The 16,789-nt window shown below is 32.7% G+C and overlaps 2 protein-coding genes across 5 annotated transcripts in view; both read left to right on the top strand.

Moving 5' to 3' along the window:
- LOC148606000 (protein mono-ADP-ribosyltransferase PARP4-like) overlaps nucleotides 1–3,492 on the top strand; it is a 63,039-nt gene extending 59,547 nt beyond the window's left edge. For all 3 annotated transcript variants that reach the window (XM_088544467.1, XM_088544468.1, XM_088544469.1), the window contains 3 exons: nucleotides 156–241; nucleotides 1,293–1,392; nucleotides 2,603–3,492. In XM_088544467.1, coding sequence (XP_088400593.1) covers nucleotides 156–241; nucleotides 1,293–1,392; nucleotides 2,603–2,793 — 377 coding nt within the window. In that variant the 3' untranslated portion in view covers nucleotides 2,794–3,492. The remainder of the gene's footprint in view (nucleotides 1–155; nucleotides 242–1,292; nucleotides 1,393–2,602) is intronic.
- Nucleotides 3,493–3,607: 115 nt separating this feature from the next.
- LOC148605999 (uncharacterized) lies at nucleotides 3,608–16,602 on the top strand. Of its 2 annotated transcripts, XM_088544477.1 has the most exons (5): nucleotides 3,608–4,292; nucleotides 6,557–6,679; nucleotides 7,080–7,205; nucleotides 10,142–10,186; nucleotides 13,076–16,601. In XM_088544477.1, the coding sequence occupies exons 4-5, from the start codon at nucleotides 10,175–10,177 to the stop codon at nucleotides 14,744–14,746; spliced, it is 1,683 nt and encodes a 560-aa protein (XP_088400603.1). In that variant the 5' UTR covers nucleotides 3,608–4,292; nucleotides 6,557–6,679; nucleotides 7,080–7,205; nucleotides 10,142–10,174; the 3' UTR covers nucleotides 14,747–16,601. The 2 variants fall into 2 exon arrangements, with proteins under 2 accessions (XP_088400603.1, XP_088400604.1); XM_088544478.1 differs by lacking the exon at nucleotides 10,142–10,186 and having other exon boundaries at nucleotides 13,076–16,602.
- Nucleotides 16,603–16,789: the final 187 nt, after the last annotated feature.

Raw genomic sequence — 16,789 nt, 5'->3', positions numbered from 1 at the left:
TGTAGTGCATCTGTGTCAAATGATCTTGGTTTTGTTATTTATAGTACTGTAACTTCGTGTTATATATGCATTTATATATGCTGTTTATCTTTTAACATTTTTTTGCTTTTAGACTGAAAATTCACAATTAAGAACTAATAGAACTATATTTGCAGATGAGAAGCTTTGTGGTAAATGGTGTGGTATTGTAAAAAGACGAAAAAGACTCAATTTACGAGACAAGCTTCCAGATTTAATAGAGGTAAAGCATATATAAAAATTAAGGTATGAAATTTTAGTTTGATAATGATGTTACTACTATCTCATGTATATGTGCGATTTTTATATGATGGCAAAATTTTTTCACTTGTACAATCGTATAAACCTGTCGTCATTGGCATCCATTAATTTTGAAACGATGTCAATCTGCTTCTTTTGAAATTCTGCTTTCAAAATTGTTTACAGGGTAGGCTTATTTTTAATAGTTTGGAGTTAAAGGGGTACAAAATATGTTAGGCTTCGCCCCTGTACAACTTTTAAAATTTTTTTTAATTTTTATTATAAAAATATAACTTCTTATTGAATTCCTATGCAAATCCATTCCTGCATTTTTCAATCAGATTTCAGATATCGCTTACCGTTTTGAAGTAAAAAGGGGTCAGATGTGCCACACCCATAAAAATCAACCTTATTTATTTTTTGTTTGTTTTTGAAAATTTTTAATTAATTTTCAAATTTTGTGCTATATTGTGTCCAAACCAGATGTTGTCTCCACAATGAACTATAAGTTCTATACTATGCTGAAGTGTGACAATAACTAATATTTAGTCCACACTTGCCCCACTGTTCAGGATTGGACTACTGCAGTTGTATCATGCTGTTCTCCATGAAGCTCTATATTTTGACAACTTGAGAGGGAAACAACCGATAAATCACTGCTATTTATATATTAAGGAAATGTTGTCAATTATTCATAACTGTAATGAAATGAATGATAAGAGATTTATCTAAATTTATAGGAAATAAATGTAAAAAGATTGATTTACAGCAAAGGATCAAGCTGAAATGAATGGTAACAACATCTATAGGGAAAATTTGATGTATATTTATAGTGAAACTACTTAAAATATTAGAAGCATATAAAATGTGAATTTATGTGTATACAGCTTGTTATGTAATTTCCATTCTGGTTTGTCTGTTAATTTCACTAGGGAAAGTACCGGAATTTGACCCCAGAAAAAATAAATACAAATGAAATTGAAATTGTTTTGTATGTAGCTGTTCATGTAATTTTCATTTTTTTACTTAAATAGGGAAAGTACTGGAATTTGACCCCAGACCTGTGTGAACAATTGGGTTTGTCTTATAAGAAGATAGTTCAGATTTTAACACAACAAGGACTGAACTCATTAGGTACATGATTGTTTTATAGGCCTATGAACTTATATAACTGCCCTTACATACATTGTATAACTTTGGGAAAGAAAATAATGGTACACAATAAACTCACTAACAAGCAATAAAAATAGTATAGAACATGTGAAACTCAAAACACAAACTTCACTAACAAGCAATAAAAACAGTATAGAACATATGCAACCCAAAACACAAACTTCACTAACAACCTATGAAAACAGGACAGAACATGTGAAACTCAAAACTCAAACTTCACTAACAACTTATAAAAACAATATAGCACATGTGAAACTCAAAACTCAAAGTACACTAATAATCAATAAAAACAGTATAGAACATGTGAAACTCAAAACACAAACTTCACTAAGAAGCAATAAAAACAGTATAGCACATGTGAAACTCAAAACTCAAAGTACACTAATAATCAATAAAAACTGTATATAACATGTGAAACTCAAAACACGAACTACACTAAGAAGCAATAAAAACAGTATAGAACATGTGAAATTCAAACACAAACTTCACTCAGAAGCAATAAAAACAGTATAGAACATATGAAACTTAAAAAAACACAAACTTCACTAACAACCTATAAAAACAGGACAGAACATGTGAGACTCAAAACACAAACTTCACAAACAACCTATAAAAACAGGACAGAACATGTGAAACTAAAAACACAAACTTCACTAACAACCTATAAAAACAGGACAGAACATGTGAGACTCAAAACACAAACTTCACTAAGAAGCAATAAAAACAGTATACACCATGTGAGACTCAAAACACAAACTTCACAAACAACCTATAAAAACAGGACAGAACATGTGAAACTAAAAACACAAACTTCACTAACAACCTATAAAACAGGACAGAACATGTGAAACTCGAAAATGAAAGTACACTTACAACCAATAAAAACAGTGTAGAACACTGGAAGATCATAAAAATAGTGTCAATCTGTTCTCTTTGTTAAAAAGGAGACTCCATATATAATAGGTCATTGTTGTTGTGTAAACAATTTTAAAAATTCCCCAAATGAATTCCAAACAAATCTCTTAGCATACCAGTACCCATCTACACACAACTCCGTAGTGTAAAAGTTTTGGTATTTCTAACTTTTCCCATATACTTATGCCCACTTTTATAATTGATATAAAACTTTTTGTGATCACCTATTATCTATAAGTATATGTTGTTTTTTTAGCACCTAGGACACAGATGACTGTGCATCAAGTCTTAGCAGCTGTGTTTGTGTTTATATTTCTGGTAGAAGAATACATAGATATAGATATTAATCAGTTCAATGATATTACACTTACCCATTCAGTAACAGAAGGTGGTGTTCTTATTAAATTTACACAAGACAAAAAAAACGCAAAATATAAAGTTAATTAGGAAAGAGTTGGTTCCTGTTTATAATTGGTTAGTACAGATATGGAAAGAACAATCACATTTAATTAGAGATCTTGAGATAGCAATGAATGTGCAAGATTTCATCAGAAAACTTTATTTTGCTTGTATGATTGAAAAGTATAGAAGTTAGAGAAACAAACTGTATGTCCACACTTCCTATACGAAATTTGTTGTATATGTCTAAACACTAAGATAACTAGAAAATCAATCATGTTAATGTTGAATAACTTGTTATTGATATTTAAAAAGTTTACTTAGCAGACTATTTGTCTTGGTAGATACTGGAAGATGATTGAAGCCGTTTTACATCTAAGGTTATGATATTGTCAATTTACTGTGATGAGCTGTTGTTATACAAATGAATTTATATTTGTTAAATTTTAAGTTATAATGTAAGTCTACTTTTTTTTTTATTTCCTAAATGCTATTTAGCATTTTGCTGTGAATTGAAATGTGATAAGGCCTAAATATATTGTTTGTTTCTCTCCCAACTTCTATAATTCATGTTTGATTGCTTACAACTTTAATAAAAAGAAATTGTATTTCAAATATTTTACATTAAATCACTGATGATATATTTTGTATATGTGTACCCCAACTGCTTTTAGATTATTATCGCACTATTTTTTTATGAAGCTATGTGAAAGCTGTGATACCACTTTAAAGTAATAAGATGTTTAACTGTTCGTTATTCTTTTTGCCTTTACCTTCCTCAAAGGGGGAAGGTTATATTGATCATGCTGTCTGTCTGTCCCCAGGTCTAATCTGCAACTACCCAGAAACCACTGTATGAATTCGGATAAAACTTTCACAAATTCAGTTCTTACACTTATTTATTGATAGAAAAATGTAGAATACCAAAGTATTTCCATGAACGAAACAGAACCTGAGAGGAAGAGCAGGCGAAAAAAAAACAACTTACATAACATAAAAACAGCACGAATCCACTGTAAACTGGGAGTGAGCAGCTGTTCTAGAATGGTGATCAGTTCACACTTCTTGTAGTACACCACCGTTCTCCGCATTGTAAGCGAGTGCGGTGAAAGAGTAATCAAGCCTCAAGGGAACCAAGGTTATAGCGGTAATCGAAAGAATGTAATCCAGGGACAAAGACCAGACATGGAAAACAGACATACACAACGAAGAACATAAAGTAACTAAAATCATACATACAAAGTAACAAAAGTAAATGAGCAACTCGAACTATAGAATTTGTCTAAAATTTTTAAAATCAATTATGGATTTGGCTTCCTATTTCGATAGTTTTCGTTTTTAGTACTTTTTGACATGTATACAATTAATCTTCCTATATACTTGATTCTACTACATGCTGAAGAATGGTAAATTCTTTAAAAAAAGTAATCAAGGGAACCAAGATTCTAGCCTTAAACACTTGTATTGAGAAATTTCTATGATAAAAGTACTTTGTTTACCAGGTAGAGACGAACGTGGTTTGGCAGTGGTTCACAATGAGTAGCCAGGTGAGACATTAGTAAATATAATTCTCCATCCAAAATTTACTAAAACATTCAAAAGCTACTGAAACATCCAAATGTACTGATACATCCAAAATCTACTGAAACATCAAAAAATATACATAAACGTTAAAAATCTACTGAAACATCCAAATGTACTGATACGTCTATGATTGATTGATGGTTGGGGTTTAACGCCCGAACAGCAATATTTCTGATATATTCAGGCGAACTGATAAATCCAAAATCCATTGAAACATGTTAAAGAGTAATCAAGGGAACCAAGGTTATAGCGGTAATCAAAAGGATGTAATCCAGGGACAAAGACCAGACATGGAAAACAGACATACACAACAAAGAATATAAAATAACTAAAACCATACATACAAAGTAACAAAAGCAAATGAGCAACTCGGACTCCACTAAAAACTGGGAGCATGGACCAGGTGCACCGGTAGTGTAAGCGCCCTCTGCTTTTCTAGAAACACCCGCCGAGTTTCTCATAAAAAGTCAAGTCCGGGGTAGACAAACGAGGAAAGGAAAACTATGACCCGTTGAACGAATCGATTTTCATGTTGCAGATGGATACACTGTAACGATCCACAGGTTCATGATGACGACCATAAAACTTTTGTAGTGATGACCCTGTTCCAGAAGCCTATTTGTTAAGATTTCTAGCGCGATACAAAAAGTCTTCATAGTTTCGGCAAGCTCTGGCATAACGTATGAGTTGTGATATGAACACTCCATACGCAGGTGCCGAAGGGATGTTGCCACAGATGAAAGGAAAGTTGACAATTCTGAATGAAAAGTCATCACGTTTGTCGTCAAGTTTGGTCGATAGTTTAACTTCACCATCAATCTCAAAGTGTAGGTCAAGATATGAGGCTGTCCTCACAGCGTCTGTAGTATCCTTTATTTCAAGTTCTGTGGACTTAGATGCGATGTATCAAATCCCCGAAACTAGGATTGTTTAACGATAATACGTCATCTATATAGCAGAAACTGAGATTAAAGGATCTAGCTAAACGATGTTCCTTCTTTCGGATCAGATTAGTTATGTCAAACGGATATAGAATGCAGGTTGTTTATATGGAATTGCGATGTGAGAATTTAAATGTATCAAATAACAAGACGTGAATAATCTACCAGTTTAACAATTAAAGTGTAGATATGAATTTTAAACGGACTAGAGAATAGCTTCTACTATTGTATACTAGTAATTAAAAATTCTTACAATTTGATTAACAATATTGTACCTTAACTGTACTTAACCATAAGATTTTAAAATTGTTCGACCGTTTTACATCATATATGATATACGAAAAACAACACTGTTTAATTACCAGGTAAGGAACAGAGACCAAAAATGAATTGGTAAATGTCGAACTATTTCGTCAGACAACCTGTATGTAATAATTTAAAAAGCCATGTAAATATTTCATGCGAATTTTACAAAAGCACGTTTCTTGAGAGGGAAATTAAGGGGACCATGATTCGAATGGTAATTTAAAAAAATTAAATCCATGGATAACGATTAGACAAAGCAAATACACACAAAACAAAGAAAGTGAAATAACTGAAATAATGAATTAGGTGCACCGGCAGGGCGGGGCGATTACGTTTGCAAAAAGGTAAAGGAGTCGATTACTTATTAAAGAGTAATCAAGGGAACTAAGGTTATAGCGGTAATCAAAAGAATGTAATCCAGGGACAAAGACCAGACATGGAAAACAGACATACACAACAAAGAACATAAAGTAACTAAAATCATACATACAAAGTAACAAAAGTAAATGAGCAACTCGGACTCCACTAAAAACTGGGAGCATGGACCAGGTGCACCGGTAGGGTAAGCGTCCTCTGCTTTTCTAGAAACACCCGCCGAGTTTCTCATAAAAAGTCCGGGGTAGATAAACGAGGAAAGGTAAACTATGACCCGTTGAATAAATCAGTTTTCATGGTGTTTTCATACATCATAACGATCCACGAGTTGACGACCATAAAACTTCTGTAGTGATCACTTCAATTTTGTAGCATTATAACCCTGTTCCAGAAGCCTATTTGTTAGAGTTCTAGCGCGATACAAAAAGTCTTCATAGTTTCGGCAAGCTCTGGCATAACGTATGAGTTGTGATATGAACATACGCAGGTGCCGAAGGGATGTTGTCACAGATGAAAGGAAAGTTGACAATTCTGAATGAAAAGTCATCACATTTTTCGTAAAGTTTGGTCAATAGTTTAATAATTCAATAATTCAATATTTATAGGCTGGACTGTCTCGTGTTGGAAGTGTTAAAATTCAGTAGATACTTCTGAAACAGATAAGTTTATTTCAATACTAGCAGATGGTAATGTCGTGGTTTTAGTACCCTTCAGGAATTAATGAAAATGTAAGTTTTACTAGTTGGGTAGATTCTGTGTGAATTTTTAGCGACTATAATCACTACACATTGTTCTTAACTGGTGTTAATTCAGAATAGTATATTTTGCAAACTGACTTTATCTAGTTCCAAAGGTTCGTACGGTAATAAAGAGTAATCAAGGGTACCAAGGTTATAGCGGTTATCAAAAGAATGTAAACCAGGGACAAAGACCAGATATGGAAAACAGACATACACAACAATCTTAAATGACTACAAAATAACAAGTACATAAAAAGATACTATAATATATGCATGACACTTATTAGAAACAACACTTTAAAATATCAACTAGATAATATCATGGCAATATTATATTACGTATCTCTTAGATAAGTTGACAAAGACTATTTTAATTCAATATTTACAGACTGGACTGTCTAGTGTTTGAAATGTCATGATACAGGTGTAGATACTTATGACAGATCAGTATATTTCAATACTAACAGATGATATTGTCTCGTGGTATTAATACCTTTCAGGAATCAATGAAATTGTAAGTATTACTAGAAGAGTAAGTTCTATATGAATTTTATCAACTACACTCATTACATATTGTTTCTACCTAGTGTATATTTTGCAAATTGGCTTTATCTAGTGTGAAAGGAAAATCAAGGGAACCAGGATTCGAACGGTAATAAAGTCAGAGACTGAAGTCTTCAAAGTCGCTAATCGTCAAATATTCTTTGCTACTGATTTTGGTTTGCTTGCAACATTAATCAGTGACTTTCTTTTTTATTCAACATAAACCCTGGCATAGATAAATGTATAGGCTTTGTTCAGAGTTCAAAAAATTAAAAAAATTAGTGAGCTGAAACTTGAACATTTAAGGTCGATGTTAGAAAGACTATACAAGGATTATGATTGATAATATAGATTCATGTTCTTTTCCATTTCACATCTTTTGACATCATACATCTGTACATTACTAGCAAAACAAGTGTATTCATTTTTCGAAAATATACTTGACATTTTGGAACTATATTGTGACGGTTTTAAAAGCTCATTAGAATTTTATATGATACGACTTTGAACATTGAAGTGTAACGCAACAGTTCGTCAATCGGCTAAGATTGTAAATTTCGAGTAAGTTCGAAATGGTTGCGATGTTCTCTAACATCGGGTGACTTCGTAACCGATTGATTGATTGATTGATTGTTGGGGTTTAACGCCAGAGCAGCAATATTTCAGCTATATTCAGGCGATGAACATGGAGTGGATGATAAAATGAACATGAAATGATGATGAAATGGAAAATGGGATGGGACACCAGGATAATGGGGTCGACAAATTTTGATTGCCACAGGAAATAGGAAGAGGTGGATAGGGTCGGCCAATTTAGCCTCCTGTGGCGGAGCCCTATGGTTCCTACTCCGGGAGAATACCACAGTAGGGTTCTTTAACGTGCGAGGAACGTGGCCTCGTTACCAACACGGTGCACCACTATGGTTTGCGGTCAGTTTTTCGGTATTATAGCCTGACAACACCAGCATTTAACACGCCAGGGGTACCCCATTCCACCACCTAGGGCACACAACCCAGTTGCTCTGTGGGCAGAGCTTCCTAGCCTCTGCCTAGGCTTCTGAGCACTACTTAGTCGCCTTTTACGACAAGCTTAGCGCTGCTGCAGGCCTATTCTTTTGACACCCTGACCTGCACGGGGGGACTTCGTAACCGTGATGACCCGAATGTTTTTCAAACAAAAAAGCTCGAAGAGTAGGCGTTTCTCAGCTATATTACAAAAAAAGTCAATGCAAATTGATCATTTCATTTTTTAATGTTAACTTCCTTCCCACTGTCGTGCAAGTAAAAATACACGTAGAACACATGTGTATGGTATTTAGGAGCTACATATTGATCTCGGATGAAGCTGGAAATGACGGTTCCATGGCACCTAGTTGATGTAGTAATATATGTAATTACGCAACTCATATACAAAATTACGCGTGCAAGAGGTCGCTAACAATATTAGCGCCTTTAAACAGAAGATAATCGTGGAACAAAGACTATACGAAGAAAAAATACACGCACAACAAAGAACTTCATTATTTTTTTATTCAATATATTTGCTAAGTATGGCTTAGCAGTATACTCGTCTTATTGAATTGAAGCTTTGACACGGTGCAATGGTTAGCAAGGAGCTTTTATCTTTTCGTCTAGAATCACTCTTCGAATTGAACATGACACCAATGTCATACTTATCTAAACGAGCATTATAAAAATAGAAATCGGCATACGTGAAAGTTGGACTAGGCAGACAAATTTATAGGTTTACGATTGCCATCACAGGCCATTATATATAAATGGTAAATGATGTCGTGAAGATATGTAACCCTACAAAATGTTTATCGGTTAGAGTAAAGCACAATATGAAACTAAACTATTCAAATGTGTCAGATATGAATGAGTAATGTGGAAAGAAGTTAAGAAGTCTTAATTTCCTCCCATTTCATGGGCAATAGGGAATTGTGAATAGGTTTTTGTGTATAAGAAAATTGGAATTAAAATATAGGTTGTGTATATGGAATCGGGATATGAGAAATAAAATGGTTTAATATATTACTAAAGAATTTACACGTGTGAGTAGATTTTGAAATAGTATAGTAATAGACTTGAAATTAGAATTCCTTGATAAAGAATTGGAGCTTGCTTCAAGGACATGGCATGTCTTTACAATATAATATGAAGTTTGATCACTTTTCATTTGATAAAAAAATATCTTGCCATACTTAACTTCTGTTTTTATAGCATCATACAATGAAAAATAGAGGGAGTAAAATCAAGTACAGCTATCGTCTGAAACTTCTTACTGTCAAATCAATTCATTTATTTTGGAAATTTTATGAGATTTAAATGCTCTACATGGGAAAACAACCTTGCATGTCCAAGAAATGACATTGAATTAAATCCTCCAAAAAGCCAAGAAAAGAGAAATTTCAATGCATATAAAAAGTTATGATCACTTTCATAGAGTGATTCACTAATCATTTGATTTACTTGTTTTGTATTGCATCAGTGAATTGTAAGTTAATTATAAATAGGTAAAAGAAAAAAAATTTCATTTAAACAATTTAAAGAACAACAAAAAAAAATTAAAAAAACCAAGGGGAAAGGCGAAGTGAAGTAGGCAAGACAGACTTTAACATTGACATGCAGTAATCAAACTTAAATACAAATAGACGAAAGTTGTAAAAACTATAGAATTTGTCTAAAATTTTTGAAATCAATTATGGATTTGGCTTCCTATTTCGATAGTTTTCGTTTTTAGTACTTTTTGACATGTATACAATTAATCTTCCTATGTACTTGATTCTACTACATGCTGAAGAATGGTAAATTCTTTAAAAAAAAAAGTAATCAAGGGAACCAAGATTCTAGCCTTAAAACACTTGTATTGAGAAATTTCTATGATAAAAGTACTTTGTTTACCAGGTAGAGACGAACGTGGTTTGGCAGTGGTTCACAATGAGTAGTCAGGTGAGACATTAGTAAATATAATTCTCCATCCAAAATCTACTAAAACATTCAAAATCTTCTGAAACATTCGAAATCTACTGAAACATCCAAAATCTATTGAAACATCCAAAATCTATTGAAACATGTTAAAGAGTAATCAAGGGAACCAAGGTTATAGCGGTAATCAAAAGGATGTAATCCAGGGGCAAAGACCCGACATGGAAAACAGACATACACAACAAAGAATATAAAATAACTAAAACCATACATACAAAGTAACAATAGCAAATGAGCAACTCGGACTCCATTAAAAAGCGTCCTCTGTTTTTCTATAAACACCCGCCGAGTTGCTCATAAAAAGTCAAGTCCGGGGTAGACAAACGATGAAAGGGAAACTATGACCCGATGAACGAATCAATGTTCATGTTGCAGATGGATACACCATAACGATCCACAAGTTCATGATGACGACCATCAAACTTTTGTAGTGATGACCCTGTTCCAGAAGCCTATTTGTTAGTAATGACTTTAATCTTGTAGCAACACAAATCTACTGAAACATCCAAAATCTATTGAAACATCAAAATTCTACAAAAACATTCAAAATCTACTATAACATTCAAAATCTTCTGAAACATTCAAAATCTACTATAACATTCAAAATCTTCTGAAACATTCAAAATCTTTTGAAACATTCAAAATCTTCTGAAACATTCAAAATCTACTGAAACATTCAAAATCTTTTGAAACATTCAAAATCTTCTGAAACATTCAAAATCTACTGAAACATTCAAAATCTTCTGAAACATTCAAAATCTACTATAACATTCAAAATCTTTTGAAACATTCAAAATCTTCTGAAACATTCAAAATCTTCTGAAACATTCAAAATCTTTTGAAACATTCAAAATCTTCTGAAACATTCAAAATCTTCTGAAACATTCAAAATCTACTATAACATTCAAAATCTTTTGAAACATTCAAAATCTTCTGAAACATTCAAAATCTTCTGAAACATTCAAAATCTACTAAAACATTCAAAATCTACTGAAACATTCAAAAGCTACTTAAACATTCAAAATCTACTAAAACATTCAAAATCTTTTGAAACATTCAAAATCTTTTGAAACATTCAAAATCTACTGAAACATTCAAAATCTACTAAAACATTCAAAATCTTTTGAAACATTCAAAATCTACTAAAACATTCAAAATCTACTAAAACATCCAAAATCTACTAAAACATTCAAAATCTACTGAAACATCCAAAATCTACTAAAACATTCAAGATCTACTGAAACATTCAAAATCTACTGAAACATCAAAAATCTACTGAAACATCCAAATGTACTGATACATCCATGAATGACTGATTGTTGGGGTTTAACGCCCGAGCAATGGTACATCCAAAATCTACTAAAACATCCAAAATCTACTGAAACATCAAAATGTACTGATACATCAAAATGTACTGATACATCCAAAATTTACTGGAACATCCAAAATTTATTGAAACACCAAAAATCTACTGAAACATGTTAAACCAACACAAATCTACTGAAACATCAAAAATCTACTGAAACATTAAAAATCTACTGAAACATGCAAAATCTCCCAAAATCTACTGAAACATAAAAAATCAACCAAAATCTACTGATACATTTAAAATCTACACAAACATTCAACATCAACTGAAATTATCAATACGGTTTTTACATATTTATCTTGAAACATTCTAAACATTCAAAATCTACTGAAACATTAAAAATCTACTGAAATTATTAATACGGTTTTTACATATTTATCTTAAAACATTCTTAACATTCAAAATCTACTGAAACATTGAAAATAAAAAATAAATCTTTATCTTAAACGAATTCCTATAGCAAGGTTTTGACGACACATAGTAACCAGACAACAAAATCAAATTAAAGTATTAAATTAAAAAGAAAAAATGCGTGCAAAACGAAAAACCACTGTTTGTATGGTAGCAATCCACGGTATATTTAAAAAAAAAGTTTGAGAAATCAAATTACATTTTCATTGATTATAAAGTAGTAATTTTTGGTATTCCGAACATGTTGAATTGTGTTGGAGAAATCGAAGGTATTTGAGCAATCCCGAATTCTAGCGAATATCGACATACAGTCGATATATAAAGTTCTACTGTATGTCCCCGCTTAAAATTGAATCGCAAATTCACCTCCTCGATCAGATGTAAAAGATAGTCAAGGTTTTGCAATTAAAACGAATAAAAAAATTAAAGAATATGATAATAAAAAAGGAACATCCGTGACTTTATCACCCATTTATGCTCATTATTTATTTTCTTGTGTTTCTGATGAAAATGTGTGCGCTATGTGGTGGTCGATATATTTACACGAAAAAAGAATCCAGTTCTCTCACACTGCTTCGAATTAGGATATAAAGCTTCGCGCAATACGCCTACAAAACGTTTGTTTTACGGCTTCATCATGTATGCATGATTAGGTGCCACAATGTAAACAGAAATTAAATGTAATATTATTATAATAACTAGTTTTAAGCTGGAGAATAAATCCAACGATTTTGATTCGCAATTAAAGGTTGTACTGTCTTTTCCCTATATTAATCATTATTCGTTTATAGTCGTGTTTGTAGACTGATCGAGTGGATAACGACTAACCACGCGCAATTTTCAGTTTGGTTTCAGTACGCTCTACAAAACACACAAACAAAGATAAAGGACAAAGAACAATTTGCACAATACATAGACTATACAACAGCAAGAAAGAAAGCAATCCCGACAAAATATCGGGAAGCGCTGAGAAGGTGAACATCTACTATTTTTGCAATACCCGTGAAAACTATATCGTTGTTCGTCAGAGGTCGTACAGAGTTAACGGCGGATTAATATTTATTTAATTTTAGGTTGCAATGACTGTCTGTGGTGAATGTAAGAAAACAAACAAAAAATATGTTCCAGTTGATTGGTGTCCAGACTGTGAAAAGTCATTTTGCTACGTCTGCCTTCAAAGGCATATGCAAAGCCGATTATCTAGAGAGCATGAAACTATATCCCATGAAAACTACCTCAAATTACCTCCTTTAATCAAGAATATTAGTATGAAGTGTCCAGAGCACAAGGAGAGATTTGATCATTTCTGCAGAGACCACGATCAACTTATATGTAATGGGTGTCGTAAAAGAAACCACAAGAATTGCAAAGAGGTGTCTTTCCTCGGTGACATCGTAACAAATGTAAAAACTTCATACGCCTTTGATGGAGTCATACTTGAGATAACAAGAACTTGCCAGGTCTTGCAAAACTGCGTAAAAGAATGCCAAATCAAATTAACTGAAATCGACAATCAGAAAGGTGAAATGATAACCGCTTTGCAGAAAACAGTAGATGAGATAATTAACCACCTCGAACAGTTGAAGAAGAATACAATAACTAATATTGAAACTAAGGTCGAAAGATATGAAAACGAAGTTTTAAAATCTCTGGAACAACTTCAAACCATGGAAGCAAAGACAAGTGGAGTTCTGGATCAAATTGAATCTATAAAACAATATGCATCGAACACTCAAACATTTCTATGTATCAAAGAACTGGAAAACTTTGTTTTTGAATCAAAGAACAGTCTCGAAAAAATGTTTGAAAGTAAAGCCCTGGACCATATAAACTTATTTCTGAATAACAAACCGGAAATAGAGACTTTATTCCCAAGTACCAACTTACTAGGAGATGTCAAAGTTTTCATCAAACCAACGACGTTGACAATCGAACCCAGTGAACCGAACCAAGCCCAAAATCCGGCATCAAGGAAAAATCAAATAAGTCTTCGACATGAACATGATATAGAAGTAGAAGAAGTACTAGATGGTGTTTGTACTTTACCGAATGGAATGGTTGCATTGACTAGTTACAGTGATAAACAATTAAAACTATTTAATCCAGACAGGACCATGAAATTTTCTATCCGATTCCGAGATGAACCTTATGATGTTACACCTGTAAACGAGGATCAGGTAGCTATATCTCATCCCAGTGCTGAAATCATATCAATTGTTGATGTGCCAAGGGAAAAAGTGATCAAAACATTGTCCACGTGGGATAAGGTTACAGGCATCGCCTACAAGGATGACCACCATATATTGTTCTGCGTACCAGGCTTTGGAATAAAACGACTGAACATCAACACGGTTACGATAAACGATATAATAACGGACAGGAATGTTTCTTATGATTCCCACGTGGTTGTTGCGCGTGATAGGATTTGTTACACGTGTCCAGAGACTACAAACGAAGTCATTGTACTTGACTCTAAATACAAAGTCATGTTTAAATATCAAGATCAAGCTACTTTAGAGAAACCCGTAGGTTTGACCATCGACAACAACAATAACATATTAGTGGTTGGCCGAAGTTCTCACAACTTAATAGCTATATTTCCTGAAGATAAATCAGCAAATCAACTGCTGAGTGTGGAAAATGATTTGAATTATCCCACTGCTGTTAATTACAATCACCATACAAAAGAACTTGTTGTAATAACAGATGATATGGGTATGGTTCGAATATATGCCATGGAGTAAACCTGACCCAACTTTTGACATTTTAACAAATATATGCCACGGAGTAAACCTGACCAAACTTTTGACATTTAAACAAATATATGACATGGAGTAAATCTGACCAAACTCTCTGACACTTATATACTTTACTTTTTCAAATATTAATTGTAGATAACTTATGTATAATGTCAATACATGTTGAACGATGAGATTCGGATACAATCATAAATTTAACTATACACTAGACCTTGAAAGGTTCAACGTACATACGTAATGTCTTTCCGTCTTCCACATGGTTGATGGTGACAAATATGTAGATAACACTTACACATCATATCCTTCCATCTTCCACGGGGTTGATAATGACAAATATGTGGGTAACACAACATTATGTCCTTCCGTCTTCCACATGGTTGATGGTAATGTGGGTACCACTTTCACATTATATCCTTACGTCTTCCACAGGGTTGATGGTGATGTGGGTAACACTTACACATTATATCCTTCCGTCTTCCACAGGGTTGATGGTGACGTGAGTAACACTTACAACATTATAAGATAATGATAGTTACAAAAAAGGACTTTGATATGATACAAGTAGAGAATTACTGTTAATTGACTTGACGTACATGTACGTATCTTATACTATTACAATGTTCCATGAAATACACCAGGATGGCTCTCTTTTACCACAATTAATAACTATTTTAACAATAAGTTCGTAGGTCCATAATAAACGGTAAGGACGGATAAAAATTACAAGATTTAGTGTTAATTACAGACATCATTGAAAGATAGAGATGTAACATCTATATAATATACAACAATTATCAGTATTTTCTAAATATTAAACCTGTTGATCAGTAAAGTCTTAGATTTTAAATTGAGAACCTACTTTTTTTTCTATTTTCTATTTTTTTTTATGCCAAGTAAACAGACTAGATCCGAAATGTGTATGAATCGTCAAAAAATGCACACCTTTAACACTTTATTGTTTTGAAACTGGTAAGTTCAACTTTGAATAGACGCTTATATATATGTGTGAAAAAAAAATTATTTTCCAATTTACATACCTAATACCAAAACATGTTTGGATATATCTACAGAACATGCATAAGGAGTATATTGTCATTGTCATTTTTTTCCATTAATGTTACCAAAAATTGATCATAAATATCATCAAATTCCCTTTTATGTTAATTATTTTGTTGTTCTTCAATATTCAAAAGCTGTTTAACAATTGTATTTACTTTAATGTTTATTAATGATTTGTTAATATCATTTGGTCGATGTCATTTCTTTATGCTTACCTTTGTGTAACTACTTAATGTTCGTGTGACTTGCTTTTTGTTGTTGTTCAACTATTAATACAATTGTTTGGATAAGTTTTTTTTCACTCATTAGTATTTCTATTTAAGTACAGGAGTGTGATATTTATTGAAGCAAGTAAATACCATTTAAAGATTGTTCTGTTTGGATTGGTGGCATTGTTAATCCTTTAAGCTGATGTTATGAACAATTTGTGCTCTGTTATATATTGAAATATTGAATGTGATTTGAATTTGGGTTTGATTTGCTGACTAAAAAGAATCAATTGTCTGTTTACTTGAAAAGCATATTTTGAGGATATGGCTATTTCAAAGGCAATGAACTTTTCACTGAAGTGAATAGACTTCGCAATTCTTTTTGTATTGTCCTCTTTTGTGAATCATGTTGATTCAATGCATTGGGCTATAATAAGCATTAACTATGAGGTTCAACTAACTACTTCAACATAATACATGTATATCCAATAGACAGTACAGGTATACATGTATGTATGATAAACAGCACATGTATACATGTATGTATGATAAACAGCACAGGTATACATGTATGTATGTATGATAAACAGCACAGGTATACATGTATGTATAATATACAGCACATATACCATCACATGCAACAATATGGTGTTGCTGGGATCATTGTTGAAGTATTCGGAGAGTGTCTCTACCTATAGTACTATTAATATAATAGAAACACTAAAGGATATGGTGAAATGTAACAAATGACCTAAATACA

The sequence above is a fragment of the Perna viridis genome, chromosome 9, assembly GCF_037379345.1.
Source record: "Perna viridis isolate PV_CMFRI_1.1 ecotype Kerala chromosome 9, ASM3737934v1, whole genome shotgun sequence".
Classification (NCBI taxonomy): Eukaryota; Metazoa; Mollusca; class Bivalvia; order Mytilida; family Mytilidae; genus Perna; species Perna viridis.
Note: the sequence above shows the minus strand (reverse complement) of the source record. Positions and strands in the feature narration are given on the sequence as shown.